The 20,099-nt window shown below is 54.4% G+C and overlaps 1 protein-coding gene across 3 annotated transcripts in view; it reads left to right on the top strand.

Annotated features, from left to right (window-relative positions):
• Positions 1-7,352: 7,352 nt before the first annotated feature.
• Positions 7,353-20,099, top strand: part of SPNS2 (SPNS lysolipid transporter 2, sphingosine-1-phosphate) — a 37,146-nt gene continuing 24,399 nt past the window's right edge. For 2 of the 3 annotated variants that reach the window (XM_065908920.1, XM_065908922.1), the window contains exon 1: positions 7,353-7,876. In XM_065908920.1, coding sequence (XP_065764992.1) covers positions 7,507-7,876 — 370 coding nt within the window. In that variant the 5' untranslated portion in view covers positions 7,353-7,506. The remainder of the gene's footprint in view (positions 7,877-20,099) is intronic. The other variant, XR_010659625.1, reaches the window with a different exon arrangement.

The raw sequence follows: 20,099 nt of genomic DNA, 5'->3' as shown, positions 1-20,099 counted from the left end.
GAATAGCCCAATGAAAGATGTGTAAGACATCTGAGCATCTGGCATCTGAGCCTTCGGTCCCAGCCAGTGTATGGTATGGGGGAAGGGCACGGAACCTCCACTCTCCCCAGATGTCCATGTGTTCACCAACCCGAAAGCTCTCTGGACAGCCCCCTCCCTTTGGACTTTTATGGGAGCTTCATTACTCAGGCATGATACCATTGGCCATTGGAGTGTGATCTCAATTTCCAGCCTCCCTCCCCTCCCCAGGGGTGGTTTTGGGGCAGGGTTGGGACCAAAAATTCCAACCTTCTAATTGCAGGTTTGCTCTTAGCCTTGTCCTTAGGTGAATTCCAAAAGTCACCTAACAAACATAAGACACTTTAAGGGATTTCATCACCTAGCAAACTCCAAGGGTTTTAGGTACTCAATGCCAGAAACAGGGTGCGCAGCTAAATGATATATTTCTTATTATAAATGACAATATCATACTTGGTTTCTCCTGAGAAGGGGGCAGTTGGCCTGTGTGGGATTCACTGGCTGTGTGACCTGGGCCACTCTCTGTCCTCTCTGAGCTTCAGACTCTCCAGCTCTATTTAAGAGGTGTGTTGCATGTGGTTTTTCTAGGCTGTTAGTCACTCAGTTGTGTCCAACTCTTTGCAATCCCATGGACTGTAGCCTGCCAGGCTCCCCTTATCCATGGTATTCTCCAGGCAAGGATACTGGTGTGGGTAGCCATTCCCTTCTCCAGGGTATCTTCCTGACCCAGAGATATACCTCATGATTTCTCATGGACTGGGTCCACAGAAGCCTAGCTCCAGGGTCTGAATCTTCTCCCTGCAGTCCTGGGGAGGACCCCTGTGAGACTCAGCTCCCAGCAAATGGGCAAGGTCTTCCCGAGGGTCATCTGCTGCCACCTCCCCAGCTTGAGTCCAGGGGCTTGGGAGAAAGATCAGTAATCTCATTTATGCCAGTTCCAGAAACACGTTGGTACCAATGAGTGCCCATCTAGGTTGTGGGCAGTGACTCCAACCCTGCCCTTGGACCTCACAGCCCCAGAAGGAAGAGGAAAACACTTAGCTGGGCCAAGTGAGGGCCACTTACAGGCAGAAGAAGGGGTTCCATCCTTCAGAAGTTGTGAGAAGTTGACCTAGGAGCTGGTAAATAGCCAGAGAAGGTATGGGGAAGGGAATCCCTGGTGGAGGGAATAGGCAGAGGCACAGGGGCTGAGGCAGAAGGTATGTGGTGAGTCATGGAGAGGTGTGGTGTGGTCAGAAAGGAGGGTGTGTGTGTGTTTTGAAGTGGGGGAGAGGGGGCAGGAGAGATTGGCTGGGACCAGGGGGCTCAGGTGCCAGTTGAGGAGCTGGAGCTTGGAGCCTGTAATCAGGGTAGTCCCCTCTGACTCAAGCGCTTTCTGGAGTTTAGGTTGCCAGGCAGGGCAGGGTGGTGCTTTCTGGGACTGAGCTAGACAGAATGCCCTGCCAGGAGTTTATAGGATGTTATCATCCTAAGTGTTTTGAGGCAGGGCAGGAGCGCCGGGGTGGCGGACTCTGGGAGGGAGAGAGAGTATCTGTTCTGTAAGCAACCCAACCCTAGCTGTATTCAGCTCCCAGCCCCTGCCTCAGTGGGGCTGGTCACTCAGACCTGGCTGTGCTGAGGTCCTAGCTGTAGATCTTTGAGAGCCTGGCCACTCAGGCTCGGCAGGAGGAATGGTCAGTAGAACACACCTTTCTGGCCGAAAGGGCACTTGCTGGGCGACCCTAGTCTCTGATACTCTGGACTCACTCGTTGGGAATGTTGATGGGGGAAGTCGCTGCTGAGCAGGACGAGGCCCTCAGACCTGACCTGCTCACATCATGTGTTAATTGTGCTTCCTGGACACATGTCGCATTCCAGCTCCCCAGGTGTCATTCCTGGTATGCAGGTGTGCCTGTCAGTGTGCATGCGCCCGTATCTGCTCATTTCTGTGTCGGAGCATGGAGCAGGTGTTGATAGGGTCTGGATGATACATCTCTTCTTCCACCCTGACCTCAGGCTTGGAGGGTTGAGCACACACATTGAGATGATCACCCCAATCCTGGCTTGTTCCCCTGCAACACCAGACATCAGTCAGTTTCATTCTCTGAAGATTCTCATCTCTCCTCCATGCCTAGGTGAGCCTGTGAGCTTGTTGGTTTAATGCAGTCTCTAACAGAGCTGTCAGGAGGCAGTGAGAGGCTGCTGGAGCTAGGCTTTATCCTGTACAGGGAGGTATGGGACTACGTCAATTAAAGTTGTAGGGTGGTATGCAACAGAACCTGACTGATAACTTAAGCAAGAAGGGGATTTGTTGAAGCACATCAGGAGCTCACAGCATCTATGTGGAGATTCAGGGGCCAGGGCTCTTGGGCCATCTTACTGGGGGACCTTCACCAGAGCTCCAGACAATTTTTTCTTATCCTTTTTCCACCCTACTCAAGATTTAAGGCCCTGAATGGGAGAGTCCAGTTGGATCATTAGCCCATGCCTTGATTTATATATGGCTCCATTAAGACCAGGAAACCAGGATGCACTTAAGAGCATCAAAATAAAAGCAATGAAAGAAAAAAGAGACCAAAAAAATATATACAAATACCAATGACTGTGTCCATTATAGTGATCTTGGGCAGGCCACTGGCCCTCAGATGCAGCCTCTCATGGGAGAGGGAAGAGGCCAGACTCAGTGTCCTTCAAGGGATTCTTCATTTCTGAGAGTCCATGATCAAAGGAGATGGAAGCTTCTATAATTCAGAAAGTGTTAAAAATGTTCAAATAACAGAACAGGAACTTCTGTGTTAGTGGGGACTCAGAGCCATCTGTTCTGAGCAGGGGAGAGGCAGAGACAAAGCGTTCTGAGCTGGGGGGTGGAGGGGCTCCAAGTCCCCTGCTTGGCAACAGCAGGAGCAGAGAGGAGCTGTCCTCTCCCTTCCCTTGGGTGGTGGCCTGTGGGGAAGGTAGTCAAAGGGTGGATGTAAATGGCACATGGAAGCTAATGGAGGGTGGAGTCAAAGAGGGAGAAAATGCCTTTCTCAGAGGGGCCAGGAGAGGAATCTGGCTGGTTTCTGAATCACGAAGAACAACAGATACATGATGCAAATCAGCACGCACTTCCTGAGTTGCACCTGCTAAATGTCATTTACTCATTCACTCAACAAACATTCTATGAGCCAACTCCTCTTCCCTGGACTATGGAGATGAATCAGATAGTGTTTGAACCCTCAAGGTTCACGATCTGTTGTTGGGCTGGTGGAGGGGAGCGGGGGACTGATGTACAAACATAATCAGCACAATGAGTTTGGTGTGATGGAGGGGTATACAGGGTACTCAAGTAGCCTAGAGGAAATGACAATTTCAATAAGTAGGTCAGGGAGGGCTTCCTGGAGGAAGTCGTCTGTGCTAGGTTTCTGAAGGACAAGTGGGAGGAGTGAGCTAGGCAGAACCAGACTAAAAAGCCAGGGGAGGGGGTTGCCTAGGTGGAGCTCTCCGTGGTCCTGAACCATCATTGGGTTACCAGGACAAGACTTTTGTGTTGAGGGTAGGGGGCAACTAGAGAGGATTGCTCCAAATTCCTGCCACTCTTCTGGGCTCCAGGAAGTATCATAACTGTGAGTGAGTCTAGGGAGCTCCATTTTCAGTATGGATGAGTGTAACTTTGAGAGATGGGCAGTAGGATCTGAGGCTGGAGATTGGCATGGGTCATGAAGGGTTACTGGAGATCATGTTAAAGAACTTTGATATTAAAAAAAAGAAATTTATTGAAGTATAGTTGATTTACACTGTCATGTTAATTTCTGCTGTACAGAAAAGTGATTCAGTTATACATACATACATATATATATATATACATATATATGTGTATATATATATATATATATATATTCTTTTTCATGTTCTTTTCCATTACGGTTTAGCATAAGATATACAGTAGGACCTTGTTGTGTATCCATTCTATATATGGTAGTTTGCATCTGCTAATCCCAAACTCCCACTCCATCCCTCTCTCACCCCCTCACCTCCTTGGCAACCACAAGTCTGTTCTCTATATCTGTGCATCTGTTTCTGTTTCATAGATAGGAACTTAGATATTTTTAGTCTTATAGTAGTGGAGAGCCATAGAAAGGTTTTATGCAAGGTAATGATAGGGTTGTATGTGTGACTTAGAAAATTATGGCAAGAAATATGAAGAAAAGACTGGAGGGGAATGTTGGAACAGGTGTTGTTGAGCTTTCAAAGGGTCCAAGTGAGACATGAAAGGTAGAGCTAAGTCCGTGAACAATGAAGATATTAAGATATTAAGAGAAAAGAGGATGGGCCCTAGAAGTGAGAGGTGAAGGAGGAGTCCCAAATGGCTTCTAGCTTTCCTGCTTGGTAACAATGTGGATGCTGCTGCTATTTGTCAGAGATAAATGATGCTGGGTGGGAGCAGGTTGAGGGGAAAGATGACGAGTTCAGTCTTGGATGTGCTGAGTTTAAGGTGCTGGGGGTATCTCGGGGGGAATGTGCAGGAAACCGCATATAGACCTACTGTTTGGAGATGAGGTCACATCTAAAGATGGAGGGTGGGATGTCCTAGGAATGTGGATAATTGTTGAAAGCCCAAGCATGAGTGAGAGGCTGCTGAGGGAGGGTGTGCCACATGAGCAAGGAGGAGACTGAGGCTGAGCACTGGACACACTCCAGTGTAGGGAGACAGGCAGAGAGCTAGCTGGAGCTCCCAGCTAGCAGACTTGGGGGAGCCAGTATTTCTCTGAGTGCGTTCTGCAAAGCCATAGTCATCTTCTAAGATGTTCTGTGGCCTCATACACATGGTGAGATGGCAGCCTATACCTCCCCATGGGAGACTCCCAATGTATACTCTCAGTTTAAAGGCTCTGAAAAGTTCCTCAGTGAGGGAACCGAATTCTCTATGTTTACCTCACCATTTCCCAAATATACTCACCCTTGGGATATGGACCACTAATGTCCTGTGCCCCATTTGTTTTGAAATTATGGTCTAGACTTAATGAATGAATATTAGAAGGCCCTTTAGCCATCATTGACTTCAGCCTCCCATTATGTTGATGAGGAAGCTCTGTCCTGGAGAAGCTAAGAGAAGCTACTGCCCCCATTCCCATGGGGCAGTAGAGGAAACACTGGATTAGAGGGTAGACACACCCTACCCTCAAGGTTTAGTGCGAGCCTCATCATTTACTGGGCTTCCCTGGTGGCTCAGATAGTAAAGAATCTGCCTGCAAAGCAGGAGACCCAGGTTCACCCCTGGGTCAGGAAGATCCCCTGGAGAGGGGAATGGCTACCCACTCCAGTATTCTTGCCTGGAGAATCCAATGGACAGAGGAGTCTGGTGGGCTACAGTTCATAGGGTCACAGAGTCAGACGCAACTGTGCAACTTAACACTTTCACTTGATTATTTACTAGGTCTGTGACCTTAGGTACATTACTTTTCTTCCTTGGGTGTCTCTTTCTGGTTAAGAGCTAAAACTGTTCCCTGGGCAGGACTGTGGCTGAAAGGATGAGGAATTTGGGGGAGTGGGAAGGGGACCACGGTGTTGGGCTTAGAGCCATGGTTCTGCCTTCTGCCTACAGTCCCACAGCTGGCCACATCCTCCGGCTGGGCCCTGGCCTGTACCTGGCATCATCACACCATTATGAAGGTCAGTGCCACGGCTCAGTCCCACCCCTACAGAGCTCCTAGGTGTGTTCTTGCCTGTTTGACCACCTGCCATTCTGGGCCACCCAGTGGAACTTCCCGCATCCAGCTTTGCAGGCCTGCAGTCAGCAAGCTGGAAAGAGGCAGCACAAGAACTTTCAGAATGAAATGTTTTCCTGACCCTCTCGTCACAGTCATTCATACCCAACACGACGATGCATATTTTTAGTCACTTCGCAGAATTTAAAACACACCTCGAAGGCGCCAAGAAACACCAGCTTGGGGATTAACTCTGCTCACAAGAGACAGTGGGGCGGACGTGGGGAGGGCTGCCTCATGCTGCATCACCCGTTGCCTATGCCATGACTCACTGTGGCCGACACCTTCACGAGATGCACCTGCCTGTGGCTGTGGGATCTGGAGCAGCCTGCGGTGGGAACTGAGCTCCCAGCCCAGGTATTGCACCAACCCCAGGTCAGGGCCAACTCTGGCACCTGCTAGCTGCACGTCCATGGTGGGGTCTTCTCTGGGCCCTGGAACCTGTATGTGGAACACAGGACATAATTCTGGTTCTCCAGGCTCTGTCTCATTCTAGCATTCTGTCCTCAGCCCTTTGTACAGGATTTTCTTTTCAATCAAAGCTGCAAACACATGAACGGGGGATGGAGCTTACCAGAACCACAGAACCTCTGAGATGGGTGACAGTGGAGAGTGTAATCCCGAATACAGAAGCTACCCTGCCACTCTCCACAGGGGATGGGGCTCCCTGCTCCCCCAAGGGAGAACCTGGGGGACTTCCAGACCATCTAAAGCCTGTCCTCCTATCTACCCCCAAAGAGAGAAACTGACACCAGTTTGGGTTCTTGTCTACGGTCATGCCACACACCAGGGCAGAACTGAGTTAGGGGCCAGCCTCCTGTCTCCCATTCAAGGCTTTGTCATGCGCTGCTGAAGCCTGATGCTTGCGGTTACTGGGCCCTCAGGGGACAAGGCCCCCTTTGAATGCCCTGTTTCCGAGGTGTCCCATTTGGAACCCTGTCTCTCCCTGCCATGGGCTGCCTCTGTGGGGCATGGGTAGGGTCTCGGTGTGCACACAGGAATGGGTCCAGGGGGAGGCTGGGGGCTGGATCTGAGTTTCCATGGGGAGGTGGGCGACATAACCTTCTGTGTCTGGTGGAGCCCTGGACCAAAACCCCCATCGATCATGCTTCTCGGTTCTTACAGTAGCCCTTCCTGAACTGATTAAATCATGGCGGGTGAGTAGCTGCTGGAGCGGTCACGGGCTCTCCCACCCGCGCTCCTGACTTAACCATCCGAGACCCTCTCTCCAAGATGTCCACATGCCCTGAGCTCCAGCCCCCCAACTGTCGCCCAGACTCTCCGCTGCGGTAGGGGGTGGAAAGGGAGGGCATTGAGTGGGTGCCAGGGAGTCCTACTTCCCGCACGCGGCTCCTAGCTCCGTGGTTCCCCACAAACCCCCTCCGGGTCCTCGCCAGCCTCGGCGGCCGCTCGGCTCCGGCGTGACTGCGCCCCCGTCGGGCGGGAGGGGCTCTGCGGCCCGGCCCCCTCCCCGCCCCCCGGGGGCAGCACGTGTGGGGCGGGGCTGTGGTCCGAACCCGGGGCTGATTGGGCAAGGGCCTGGTGGGCGGGGCCGGGCCGCAGCTGTCAGAGCGGCGGCGGCGGCGACCGCGGCGCATCGGACTGAAACGGTGGCAGCGCCGCAGTCGGGGCCGGAGCGCAGGAGCCGACGGGGCCCGGCCGGGATGGTGCAGCGGCGGCTCCTCGGCGCACACACGCACTGAGTGGGCCCAAGCTGGGCCCCGTGCCCCCCGCGCCCCCCGCCGCCCCGATCCCGGCCGGCATGATGTGCCTGGAATGCGCCTCGGCGGCGGCGGGCGGCGCGGAGGAGGAGGAGGCGGACGCGGAGCGGCGGCGCCGGCGCCGGGGGGCGCAGCGAGGGGCCGGCGGTGGCGGTTGCTGCGGGGCGCGGGCAGCGGGTGCTGCGGGAGTCGCGACCCCCGACGATGAGGTGCAGACGCTGTCGGGCAGCGTGAGACGGGCCCCTTCCGGACCCCCCAGCACCCCCAGCACTCCCGGCTGCGCAGCGGCTGCCAAGGGCCCGGGCGCGCAGCAGCCCAAACCAGCCAGCTTGGGCCGCGGGCGGGGGGCAGCCGCCGCCATCCTCAGCTTGGGCAACGTGCTCAACTACCTGGACAGGTACACCGTAGCAGGTGAGCGAGTGCCCCACCCAGTCCGAGAACCAGGACCCTCTGCCTCGAGGTACCCCGGCGCAGGCCCCCTATATCCAAGCCTTTCGTGGGGTCCCTAAGGGCCTTCGCCTCAGGTACCACTGGGCAAGTGATGCCCCCAAGACCTACTGGTCCAATCCTGGAACCGCCCCCGCACCCCCCGGGCCAAGGGTAGGGGGAGTCCCCACCCCTGGAGTAGCCCGCGCGTCCTCGCCAGCCCTTGACGTCCCATCCGTTGTCCTCTTCGGCGAGAGTCTCCTTTGCGTCTCTCTGCGTTCTGGCCTTCGCGACCCCTCCCGCCCCTGCCTCAGGTTCCCGGGCCTCTCCTCCCCTCCCCCCAGTCCAGGCGGTCTGTCCGTCCGTAGCCGGTCAGTTCCTTCCTTCCTCCGCCGCCTCCACTCCCCTGCGTGAGTGCCGCGAGTGCGCGCGCCCCTTGCGGGTGTGCGCCAGAGGAGACCAAGTGTGTGCTCGGGGGCGGCGCGGATGTGTGTGTGAGCGTGTGAGCGCGTGGCTGACAAAGGCTTGGGGCTGCGGGGAGTGGAGGGAGGGGCGGGGCGGGTCCGCGGCGCCTGGGGACCCAGGATGCGGTTTGCAGCTGGCCCTGGCTAGAGGCCTGAAGACGCTTCCCCCTCTTCTCTGTCGCTTGGGGCCTGGGGTAGGGTGCAGGCCACTGGGGCAGGAGAGGGACTGCCTAGTCCTCTGTGAGCGTCTCCGGGAGCTAGCCTCCTCAGGGAGTGGGTAGGGGTCGATAGAACAACTGAGTTCTCACCCCGAATCTGCCCCTCTGTGCTTGGTGTGTGACCTTGGGCCGGTCTGAGCTGGTGTTTAGATCTCTTCCCTCGTTTGTGAGGTGGTTGATCCTCAGACCCTCTGGGGATGAACGAACGTTCTGGGAGTTCTAGTCTGCTGGCTCCCCTCCCCCAGTTCTCAGGGATCTGTGAGCAGGGATTTTTCCCTAAATTGAGCTGCTCCTGAGTGGGAATAGTGCAGCCTTGAGAGAAAAGGACTTGGGCCAGACTCGCATGTGGGGGCTCCCTGCCATAGGAGACTAGTGACTGGATACCTGACATCCTGGCCAACTGGCCCCAGAACCTGCCTAACCACAGCTTAGTAAAATCTGCAACTACAAAAAAGAAAAAAAAAAAAAAAAAAAAACAGAGAGGGAGAAATTTTGGACAGAGAACTTTGTGCCCATGACAAGAGGTGAATCCTGGCCTAAACCATAAAACCTGTATCCTCATTCCCAGGACTCAGTCTCCCTGTCTGTTGAATGGGGTTTTGTGTCAAGTGGAAGGGAGAACTCTGCTGGGAGAGCAGAGGCTTCTGCCTTCCCCGACTCCCACTTTCAAAATCTTCTGTCTCTCTGTTCCTCTCTGTGGGGGGTTGAAAGGGGGTACCCCTGGCACCCATTTCTGGGGCGAGCTGTTCCCAGGGGACTGTTACTTTGGTCTGGTGAGCTGGAGTACTCAGCACCTTCCCAGCACACCAGCCCATCTCATGCGTGTGCCATCCTGCCTGGGACCTGGGCGCTTAGGTGCCACCCTAAAGTGAGGAGAGGTCAGAGAACACGGCCAGGGGGTGGACCTGTGGTTAGTGCAACATCACCTTCTGTCCACAGATGAGCAAGCCAAGGCCTTTGTTCACAAGGGCTCAGAGAGGGCACAAAAAAGCTGGCGTTGCATCTAAATCCATCTACTGGTCCCCACCCTCTCAGCTGGGCAATGAATGGCCTGCTTCTGGCTCCGTCACACCAACTTGTCTTTTCAGGCCCCAGACCACCTCCCAACCCTGACCCACACTCTGGTATTCTTAGGGAAACCGATTCTGCTTAGTGGCCGAGGTGGGAGGGTGGGATCAAAGAGGGCTGGTACTTATCTGCCCCCACCCCCACGGGGGTCCCAGAGTCAGAATGGGAGAATAAGATAGGAAATTTTTGGTGAATTGGTAACAGGGGGTGGAGCAGTAGGGAGGAAGGTCCGGAAAGCTCTGTGCAAACACTGCCTGAGCTGTGCATCCCTTTCTGTCCCGCCAGGGCTGGGAGCTCCTGCTCCACCCCGCCCCCAGCACACAGCGCACACAGATTTCCTCTCCGGATAAGCCTGGCTCCCTCCCTCTCTCTTTACTGTCGATTCTCCTACCACCACCCCCTTGTTGCCAAGTTCAGTTTTCAGGAAGATTTACTGTCTCTATGGCAACTACTATGGCTTCATGTGTCTTAGGAGGCGGGGGGTGGTTTGGGGGGATTGCAGGGGAATGGTCATCTCAGGCCTCAGTCCACCTGTTGCTGACTGTCCAGCTGGGACAGAGGAGGTGATGCTGACAGTCCATGGCCCAGTCATCTTGGATATTTGCACCCACCTGATCCCTGAGAACCTCACCATCTGACCCTGGCTCCCCCATCAAAAAAAAAAAAAAAAAATGGGGAGAGTTCCCACTCTCTTCCTTTCAGTTTGTCCTGTGCATTTCTGTTTTCATGGTATAGACCAGCTTGGTCCAAAAGAGATATAAGGCAAACCACGAATATAATTTAACATGTTCTAGGAGCCACATTTATAAAAGTAAAAAGAATAGGTGAAACAAATGAACAACATTTTATTCCACTCACTCTATCCAACATCATCAACATAGAATCTCTTGGTGGGATAGTTTGCCTACTTTTCATACTTAGTTTCAAAACTCAGTGTATTTTGCATTTACAGCACATGTCAATTTAGACTAGCTGTATTTCAGCTACCCAATAGTCATAGTAGCTAGGGGCCACCACGATGGATAATGAAGGTCTAGAGTCTTTGATGCCAGAGTTCATGTCCAGGCTTTTCAAATTCCCAGCTGTGTGACCTTGAGGATGTCGCCTGGGCCTTCCGGGTGATCACTTCCTCTCCTCTACCTCCCAGGGTTGTGGTGTAGCTGAGAATGTCTCTTATGCTAGTGACAAGGCCAGACTCCTAGGAGATCTTCACTTTTCCCTGCTTTTCCATGGCTCTGCCCAAGCTGTGCCCTCATCATTGTGCCTTCCAATTTCTCGCTTTGTCACAGTTCCTTTTAGGATTCCTGGGCAAATCCCCCCCTTCTTCACCAGGGTTGTTCTCCGTCCTGGGAACTCCGGTAGGTTCTGCCTCCATCCTAGCATTCCCAGCGCCACCGCCACCGCCACCGGGTGATCCAGCTAATTAGGGTTTCTCCTCCTCCACCTCCCCATGAGAACCCCCTGAGGGCAGCAGGCCTCAGAAGCAGGTGAGAAGGGCCAGGCTCCCACTCTGGCTTTTCTTACTGAGCATCGCTTCAGCTGGATGGAACTGAAGTAGCCCAGAAACCACCTCTTAACCCTGCCCTCCACCTCCCTGGTGGATGGGGACGTGGATGCTGGGAGAGAGCTGGCACTTATCCAAGGTCACATGGTAGGGCAGAGCAGGATCAGAACCCTCCAGTGTGGTCTTCTCTCCAGGGCAGGACAGAGCATGCCCCCTTGCTTCTGACCTGGAAAACTGGCGACTCCGCTGGCCAGGGTGGAAGCCCTCCGGGCAGATGAATTTCAGCTCAGTTTAACAGCAGCAGTTTGAGCTTCCCTAGGGCACACGGTTCTCGGCTCCCGCTCCCAAGGCCCCTGCCAGCCTGGCAGCCACTCACTCTCCATTCTGAGCCCACATGTGGCTGCCAGGGATGGAGCCTCTCACTTGAGGGTCCTGAGTCTCACCTTACCAGCGCAGCACCATGGTGCCTGAGAAGCCTGTGCCCCCGGGCTTCCATTCTTCCATCTGTAGAAGAGAAGCAAGGCTGAGGGTGTAGGAGGCAGCATTCTTTTCCTGGAATGAGGCCCACCAAGAAGGAGTTGTCATGGCCCTGTTCATGGTTGCTGAATGACTATTTGAGAGCTGAGATTCTCCCCTAACTTCTCTGAGGGCACCTATTCCCTCCCTGAGACCCAGTTTCCTTCCCTTTGATCCAGCCCCTTGGCAGCCTAGGTGCTTGAAATCGGGTGGAGCTGGGGCTGGAGAGGAGGAGAGGCAGAGCCCTGCCCTGGGGGAGTCTTTTCTGCCAAAGAAGCTGAGATCGGTATCCATGGCAACCGCGGGCTAACACAAACCCAGAAGGAGAGAGGAGTACAGGGACCCAGCCTGGAATGCATGCCTGGCAGGGACTGGGGGCTTCCCCCAAACACCTGAGCTGGGTGCGGGAAGGGCCGCCAAGCATGGGCTCTTGTCTCTTTCTTTTTTTTCTGTCTGCTTGGTTGAGTCTGTCCAGAGCTAACACTTGGGGGAACGGAGGCTCCAGGCCTTTTGCAGTGTCACCTGAGTGTGTAGAAGCCAGGTCAGCCCCTATGCTCAGTGGCTATCTCTGTGGATGAGGATTATCAACGCCACTCCCACCCCGCCCCCTCAGGTGGCTTAGTTTGACCCCTTGAGTGGCCCTGCCTTGGTCACCGCCACGTCAGCACTACGTAAGGTCTGCAGGGCGTGGTGCAGGCCACGTTCCAGAATGCCCGTCTGGCAGGTCAGTGTCCAGGTGCACCGCTGGGCCGGCCTGGAATGCCAGCACCCCAGTGACTAACCACTAGCAGCCCATTTTCAAGCTCCTTTTTCCTCCTTAGGCACCTTCTGCTTGGATCTGCTGACACCTCCTCTGTGCCATAGACCTGTCAGAGAAGTGCCTTGAAACTCACTCAGGGCCAGTGACCGGCCCAGCCTGTGCCTTTGCTTCCCCTTTGCGAATGGGGCAGGAGGGCTGCAGGGTATAGCCTGGTCCGAGAGGGAGGTGGCGGGGCAGAGCTGCTCAGAGAGGAGTTTCGTGTCCCTTCCCTGACAGGAAGTGGCTTTTGTTTCTGTCCGACTCTTTGCGATCCCGTGGACTGTAGTCTACCAGGCTCCTCCGTTCATGGAATTTTCCAGGCAAGAGTAGTGGAGTGGGTTGCCATCTCCTTCTCCAGGGGATCTTCCTGACCCAGGGATCCAACACAAGTCTCCTGCACTGCAGGCAGACACTTTACCCTCTGAGCCACCAGGGAGACCCTGGGGGTGGGGGGCTGAATTCCTGAGGGTCGATGGGAGGTGAGTGCCCAGGAGGCAAAGAAGACATTGTCTTGATCCCCAGGCTCATGGGACTGAGCTCCCCATGGGCCCTGACAATCTCCGGGGCTGCTCCTGGCTTTGCCAGGATTGCTGTGTGACCTGAGGCAGATCCTGACCCTCTCTGAGCCCTGAATCCACAATAGAAGATTTTGTTCCTCTTTTTCTGTGGTCAGGATCTTGCTCCCAAGGGTAGTATGGGGCACGTGACTTGGTCTCAGGGACTCTCGCCTGCTAGACTTCGGCTCTGCCTACATCTCCCTTTCCCAAGATAGCCAGGTCTGTTTCCCTATTGCTGCAGTGGCCAAACGTAGTTTTTGCTGATGGGCCTCAGTAGTACCTCTGCCCGCCTTCCTAGAAGTCTTCCCTGTGTCCCCTCCACTCTGTCCCACATCCGTCATGGCACCTACCCCTGTTATAGGCCAGCTGTCACCCTCCAGCCTCAAGGGTTGCTGAGCCTGGTCACCTCTGTGACCCCAGTACATGTGAGGAATGGCACAGGCTCGGCTCCTGTTGGCCGACTATGTGACAGAATTGAGTTGCCCCAGCCTGGCCTGACCCCAAAGCCCCTCCTTCTGGGCTGATGACCCTGGACCAAGATAGGCCCCTGTGGTCGAGGCTGGGGCTTCTCTTGTGGTGGCTGGTGCTGCCCTTTGGTCCTGCCCAGGGCTCACAATGAGCTACGAGCCTCGTGTCTCCAGGAAGGAAGTGGGGGCAGTGGTCAGTGTGGTCCCTGTCTGCCCCGCCCGCAGACCTGACGATGGGGCTCCCTGGCCCCATGCTGGGCAGAATGGCCCCTGTACATGCAGGAGGGCGCTGGGGGGTTCTGCCTGGTCTCTTCTGCAGGTGGGTCTCTACTGGAGGTGAAGGGCTGGGCCCAGGTCACACTGCCAGGGGGCAGGGGTGAAGCAGGACGCTGGTCCTCTCTGGTCCTGGCCCTCTCTTGGTGGTTGGGGGGTTGGTGGAAGGATCCCTAGGTAGAGATGTGGCTGAGGGCAGAAGCCTTTCTTTTAGAGGGAGAAAGAAGCAAGGATGATGCACTAGCCAGAGTTTGGAGGTTCGGGGTGTGGGCCCCGTCTCCTGCCTTGCCCTCAGTTCTCTGCCTCCATGGTGACGCTGTTGGGGTCTTCTCCTCTCCCCCACCCCTCTGCCATGGGGTCTTTAGGATCCCTTCCCTGCCCGGCATGGTCTTGCCAAATGGAATCTCTGACCGCAAGGAGCACGATTTATGCTTTGTAAACTGTAGAGGGCTGTGCCTGAGGTGGGATGTTCTTACTTAGTCACACACTGTTTGGAGCACCCAGGTGAGAGTGGCTGGTGTGGATGTTGAGAGGGGGCTGACTGCAGCCTCTTTTCTGGTGTTTTTTGGGATGAAATGGGGAGCACAGGCCAGATCGGGGAGCTTGGAGGCCAGCTCAGCCTACCTCCCGCCTGGTCTTCTGTGGTCTGTTTCCTTCATCTTCTGAATCTCAATTTTCCATTTGAGAAGTGGGAGCGGGAGTCACCGGTCACCTTAGCCCTCTGGCACAGCATACAGGGAGACCGCTGAGGGTTCGTGGGTTTGAGCCATGCCGTTCCGAGGTCCCTTATCTCTCCGCACCCTCCCTCCCCCCATACTTTCTTGGTCTTATCCTGGGTCTGTGTCCACACAGGCCACACCCTCCATGGGTTACGATAAGGGTGTGACCACCTTGTCCCCGGCCCCTGGTGGTCTTGGGAGTCCTTAAGCCAGAAGAGGGCCAGGGAGGCTGAGATGGGAAAGGAGTGGCCCTGCAAAGCCCCCAAATTGCTAAGGCTGAGTCCGGTTCCAGGAAAGCTGGCCCCAAATGATAGACTAGAACCACAGGCCAGAGGCCCGGCTGCCTGTCTCCACCCACTCTGGGCAGAGAGGCTTGGTGGGGAGTAGGGGATGGGGTGGGGTGTTGAGGGAGGGCTCTCTGCTCTCCTCAGGCTGGCGGGGTCTGCAGGCAGGGCTCTGGGTAGGGAGGGGTGCTGTGGGTGCTCTTTAAGGGGCCAAGTTTGGAGTCTAGGTCTTCTAGGGAGGGGCTGAGACTGTGGGGCTGGGGCCCCATCCTCATGGTCCCTGCAGAGATGACCACTAGGCTGTCCTGACATTGATGATCCAGATTTGTAGGCAGACGTAGGGGGTAGGAGGGAAGGTGTATATAGAACAAACTCGATTTAAGATTTAGGATGGACACAGCAGGGATGTCTAGGGATTCTGGGTCACTCTCAGATGGGTAACCTGGGCCCCAGAATAGAGGCCATAATAGAGGTCACTCAGCTTGTCCCTGGGGGGTCGGGGGAGGGCCTTGCCCTGTGGACATTCTGGGGCAGGTAGAAGGGAGCGCGCTTGACAGCCCGTGTCCCTGGCTGAGGAGCTGCTTGGTCAGTCCCTCTAGGCTCAGGAAGGAGGGGGTGGGTGCTGGTGGGGCCAGGCTGTGGTTTCTTAGCCTGAGCCATCCAGAGTCAGGTCAGCAGAGCCAGGCCCTCAGGCCCCTATAATTACCGGGGCGGGAGCTACGGCCCAGTATGGTAGCAGGGGTGAGACTTCCAGACTGAGCCAGCTCTGAGGCCTCCGAAGGGGACCAGGGTCCCTCCGAGAGGGACCGGCCAATGGCAAGCAGCACCCGCCATCTGCCCCCATTTGGAGAAAAGAACACTGAGGTGGGGGTTCCCATTCTCCAGAAACTGATCATAGGGCGGGGTTCTTGCCCTTTGTTAATGATCTATGATCAGGTTTATAAGGTCTATAACATTTATTGACTACCTACTATGTGCCAGGCACCATTCCAAGCATTTTACAGGATTAACCCATTTAAACTTCACAACAACTATATAAAGCAGATGCTAAAATGTATTCTTGTTATGGTATATAGATACACATATATAGATACATACATACATATATATATATATATGAATATTACTCAGCCATAGAAAAGAACAAAACAATACCATTTGCAGCGACATGGATGGGCCTAAAAATTGTTATGCTGAGTGAAGTGCATCAGACAGAGAAAGACAACTGTCATATGATATCGCTTATGTGTGGAATCTAAAAAAAATGGTACAAATGAACTTATTTACAAAACAGAAATAGAGTTACAGATATAGAAAACAAACTTATGGTTGGTTACGAAGGGGGAAAGGCAAGGGGAGGGATAAATTTGGAGATTGGGATTGACATGTACACTCTAGTATAAATAAAATAGGTAACTAAAAAGAACCTACTGTATAGCACAGAGAAGTCCAGTCAATACTCCATAATGACCTATATGGGAAAATAATCTAAAAATGAGTGGAGAGATGTATATATAAAACCAATTCACTTTGGCATCACCTAAAACTAACACAATATTGTAAATCAAGTATACTGTAATAAAAATTAATTTTAAAAATTAATCCTTGTTACAGAGGAGGAAACTGGCACAGAGAGGTTAAATAACTTGCCCGAGATCACATAGCAGGGAAGGTGGGGAAGTCAGGATTTGAACCCAGAGCCCATGCTCCTAGGAATTCAGCTATGCTGCCTGCCACTCTGAGAGAGGCAAGGTGGACTGCACTGGATGACGAGGCAGAAAAAGACCTCAGGATCGTGTCCCAACCTTGCACCTGAGGCTGGTCTGAACTGGGGGCTCCCGTCGTCAGTGTGGATTTCCTCTTACACCATGGCCTTTTTGAGGACTCAGTGATGTCAGCAGGTTGGGTTCTGGGCCTGGCTCCTCTGGGGGCGATTGAGGGGCCAGCAGTGATGGGGAGTCACTGTGAATATCTGTGACCAGCCAGATGGGCGAGTCAGGCCAGACTTCATCCAGCTCTGGGGGTACCTCAAGGTTACAGGCATCTCTTCAACAAGAGCCCCGAAGGAGGGAGCTGGGGGGTGGAAAAACCTTGGTAGACATGAGCTTGGATCTGGGCCCTGGATGAGGTGGAGATTAACAGGTGGAGACGAACAGCCCAGGAAGAGGGCACGGCTGTATCAAGGCTGTGGAGGCCTGTGGACCGTGATGTGCAAGCCACAGGGGTTCAGACCCCCCAGGTCAGTGGTTTCCAGTTACCTGGACAGTGTGTTAATAGATTCCTGGCTCTCGCTTCTAGACAGGGTGATTGTGCAGATCTGGAGCGTGGAGGCCCCAAATGCGAGAAGTCTGGGCTGAATTTGGGTGGTGATGCAAAACCACTAAGCCCTAGTGGGGCAGCCACGCTCAATGAGCTGATAATTTGGTTCCACTCTCAGAACAGCGTCTGGCATGTAGTGAGCCCTCAGGACATGTTACCACCCATGTTACTGTTGTCATTAGCAGTTGTATTATGAACAAGGGTCCTGGGCCGTGTATTTTGAAGACCTCCTAGGTCTCCAGGAGATAGTGAAGGACAGGGAAGCCTGGTGTGCTGCAGTCCATGGGGTCGCGAGGAGTTGGACATGACTGAGCAACCAAACAACAACAACTGAGATGACTCTGAGCCCTGGCCAGAGCTGACAACCACTGGGCCACGGCCTTAGCTCCTTGAGTCCAGAGAGTGATCTCTGAAGCCCCAGTCCAAGACTTAATAGGAAGCTGATAAGTGCTTGTGTGATCAGGCTGCCTCAGGGGTGCTGGGTGGATGGGAGGGCTGGAGGCAGGGAGTCCAGGGAAGAGACTGGTTGGAGAAGAAGAGAGAGAATCCTTGGGACCCATTCATGGGAGGTGAGAGGGGTGTCACGGCCAACTCCCAGGTGTCTGGCCTGGGGAGTGGAGCAGGTGGTGGAGTCATGGAATCAGGGTCCAGGTGACTGTGATGCTGAGGGATGAGAAAGCCTGTGGGACTGAGCCTCCAGGAGGCGGTTGGCTTCAATGGAGGATGGAGATGAGGACATTGAGTTGGGAGGGACGAAAATTCTTTTAAGAACTTTAGCTATGGAAATTCCCTGGCAGTCAAGAGGTTAGGACTCAGCGCTTTCACTGATGTGGCCTGTGTTCAATCCCTGGTTGGGGAACTAAAAAAAGAAAAAAGAACTTCATCTGTGAAGTGTTAGTCGCTCTGTTGTGTCCAACTTTTTGCGACCCCATGGACTGTAGCCCGCCAGACACCTCTGTCCATAGAATTCTGCAGGCAAGAATACTGGAGTGGATAGCCGTTCCTTTCTCCAGGGGATCTTCCCCACCCAGGGATCGAACCCGGGTCTTCTGCATTGCAGGCAGATAGATTGTTTACCATCTGAGGCACCCTGGGAAGTGGGGAGAGGAAAAGACTGGCTGGTAGGGGGGATGAGGCAGGACTGCTTTTACCACCAGGATCAGCGAGGGGCGAGAGCGTTTGTGGACTGTGTGCAGGAGGCAGGAGCGAGGGAGGTGCTGACAGAAAAAGGCAAGCCCGCGGCTAACCCAGGGCCAGCTCCCCGGGAGGCAGGAGGTGCAGTTGGCCTTGGACAAGAGGCGAGCCCCTCGGAGGCTTGAGAGGGCTGTAATTAGGGTCAATGGGTAAGAAAATTCAGGTGCTCCTGCTTTTCCAGAATGTTTTTTCTTGGCTCAGGGACGAGGACCCTGTGGACAGAGGACGATCATGGCTGTGGATTTGGGGTGACTGCCTGGAGAAGCCCGGATTGGGAGCTGTGGCCATGGGTGGGGGCAGCTGCGTGTGGGGTGGAAGCCCCACCTTGCTCACCCTGGGCTGGTGGAATGGGCTGGGTCTGAGCTGTAGGAGGCTGCTCCTGGGCGTGAGGCCCGTCCTGTGACCCACTAAACCTCAGCCTCCAGGAAAGAGGCTAAAAATAAGGCTGTGGTGAAGAAGAGAGGGGGGTTGTGTGGGTCCAAGCTAGCCTGGAGCCCAGAGGAAAATCTGAGACGACCGTCCGGGCTGCCGTGACACACGCTTCCTGTGCCAGCGGCCAGTGGGATCTCACCCGCCTGTGGCAGTGGCCCTTTGCAGGCCTGGAAGAGGGAAAACAACCCAGAAAGACTTGGGCAGGGCCTGACCTAGAGTCTTAAAGCCCACCCAAGGCCCTGTTCCCTGGCAGGATTTCTCTGACTTTCTGCCTGGAACTCAGGCCTTGGACCCAAGGCTAGATTGCAGGAGTCTGCTGGGACAGGGGCATTCAAAGCTTCCTGTGCCTTGGGGTCTAGACTGCTCAGGAGTTCCCAGGGGCCCTGGATGCCCGTCTGGATGTGGTGACATATTCCTCCCCCTATGAAGCACTCTGTGCAGTGGAGGAAGTCAAGGAAGTCTTCCTGGAAGTGGAGGCAAATGCTGGACCTTAAAGTCATGGGTGGGGGGTGCATCCAGTCAGATGGCTGGGATGTGCCTTGGGGAGGAAGCAAGAGTGTTTTGTTTCTTAAAATAATGTTATTTATTTAGGGCTGTGCTAGGTCTTCATTCTTGCGTGAGGGCTTTCTCTAGTTGCCATGAGTGGGGCCTGCTCTCTGGTTGTAGTGCACCGACTTCTCATCGCAGTGGCTTCTCTTGCTGCAGAGCATGGGCTCTCAGGTACAAGGACTTCAGTACTTGTAGCATATGGGCTCAGTAGATGTGGTGCACAGGCTTAGTTGCCCTGAGGCGTGTGGACTTTTCCCAGACCAGAGATCGAACCCATGTCCCCTGCCTTGGCAGGCAGACTCCTAACCACTGGACCAGCAGGGAAGTCCAAGAGTGTTTAGATTTGCTATGGACACGTGCCACCTTCATTGTGACCAGTTTGATATGGCCTCCCTCCCAGAAAGTGGGCCTGGGGTTACTGCAGAACCACGCCCTCCTCTGGGCTGTGGGTGGGGACCCAGTACAGGACCCTGAGGGAGTGGCACCCTCCTACCATCTCTCTCTTTTAAAAAATTTTTTAATTGGAAGAAAATTGCTTTTCAATGTTGTGTTGGTTTCTGCTGTACATCAGTCATATATATATCCCCTTCCTCTTCTCCTACTGTCTCTTGACTCTACCCATCCTTCTGTTTGCCCAGTGCCTAAATTGTGACAGTCTCTGTCCTGGGTTCTAGAGATGACTTGCTACGGTCCCAGCTCTCAAGGGGCTCATGGTCCAGTTGCTGGGGGCGGGGGGTGGGCGCGAGGAGGCAGGCACCTGTCCATCTGTCTAAGCTTCCCCCTCACAAACAGTCTCTGGGGGTTGGCTGTGTGCCTGGCCCTGGGCTGGGGGTGGGGGGGTGGGC

This window comes from Muntiacus reevesi, chromosome 18 (genome assembly GCF_963930625.1).
Source record: "Muntiacus reevesi chromosome 18, mMunRee1.1, whole genome shotgun sequence".
NCBI lineage: Eukaryota > Metazoa > Chordata > Mammalia > Artiodactyla > Cervidae > Muntiacus > Muntiacus reevesi.
Note: the sequence above shows the minus strand (reverse complement) of the source record. Positions and strands in the feature narration are given on the sequence as shown.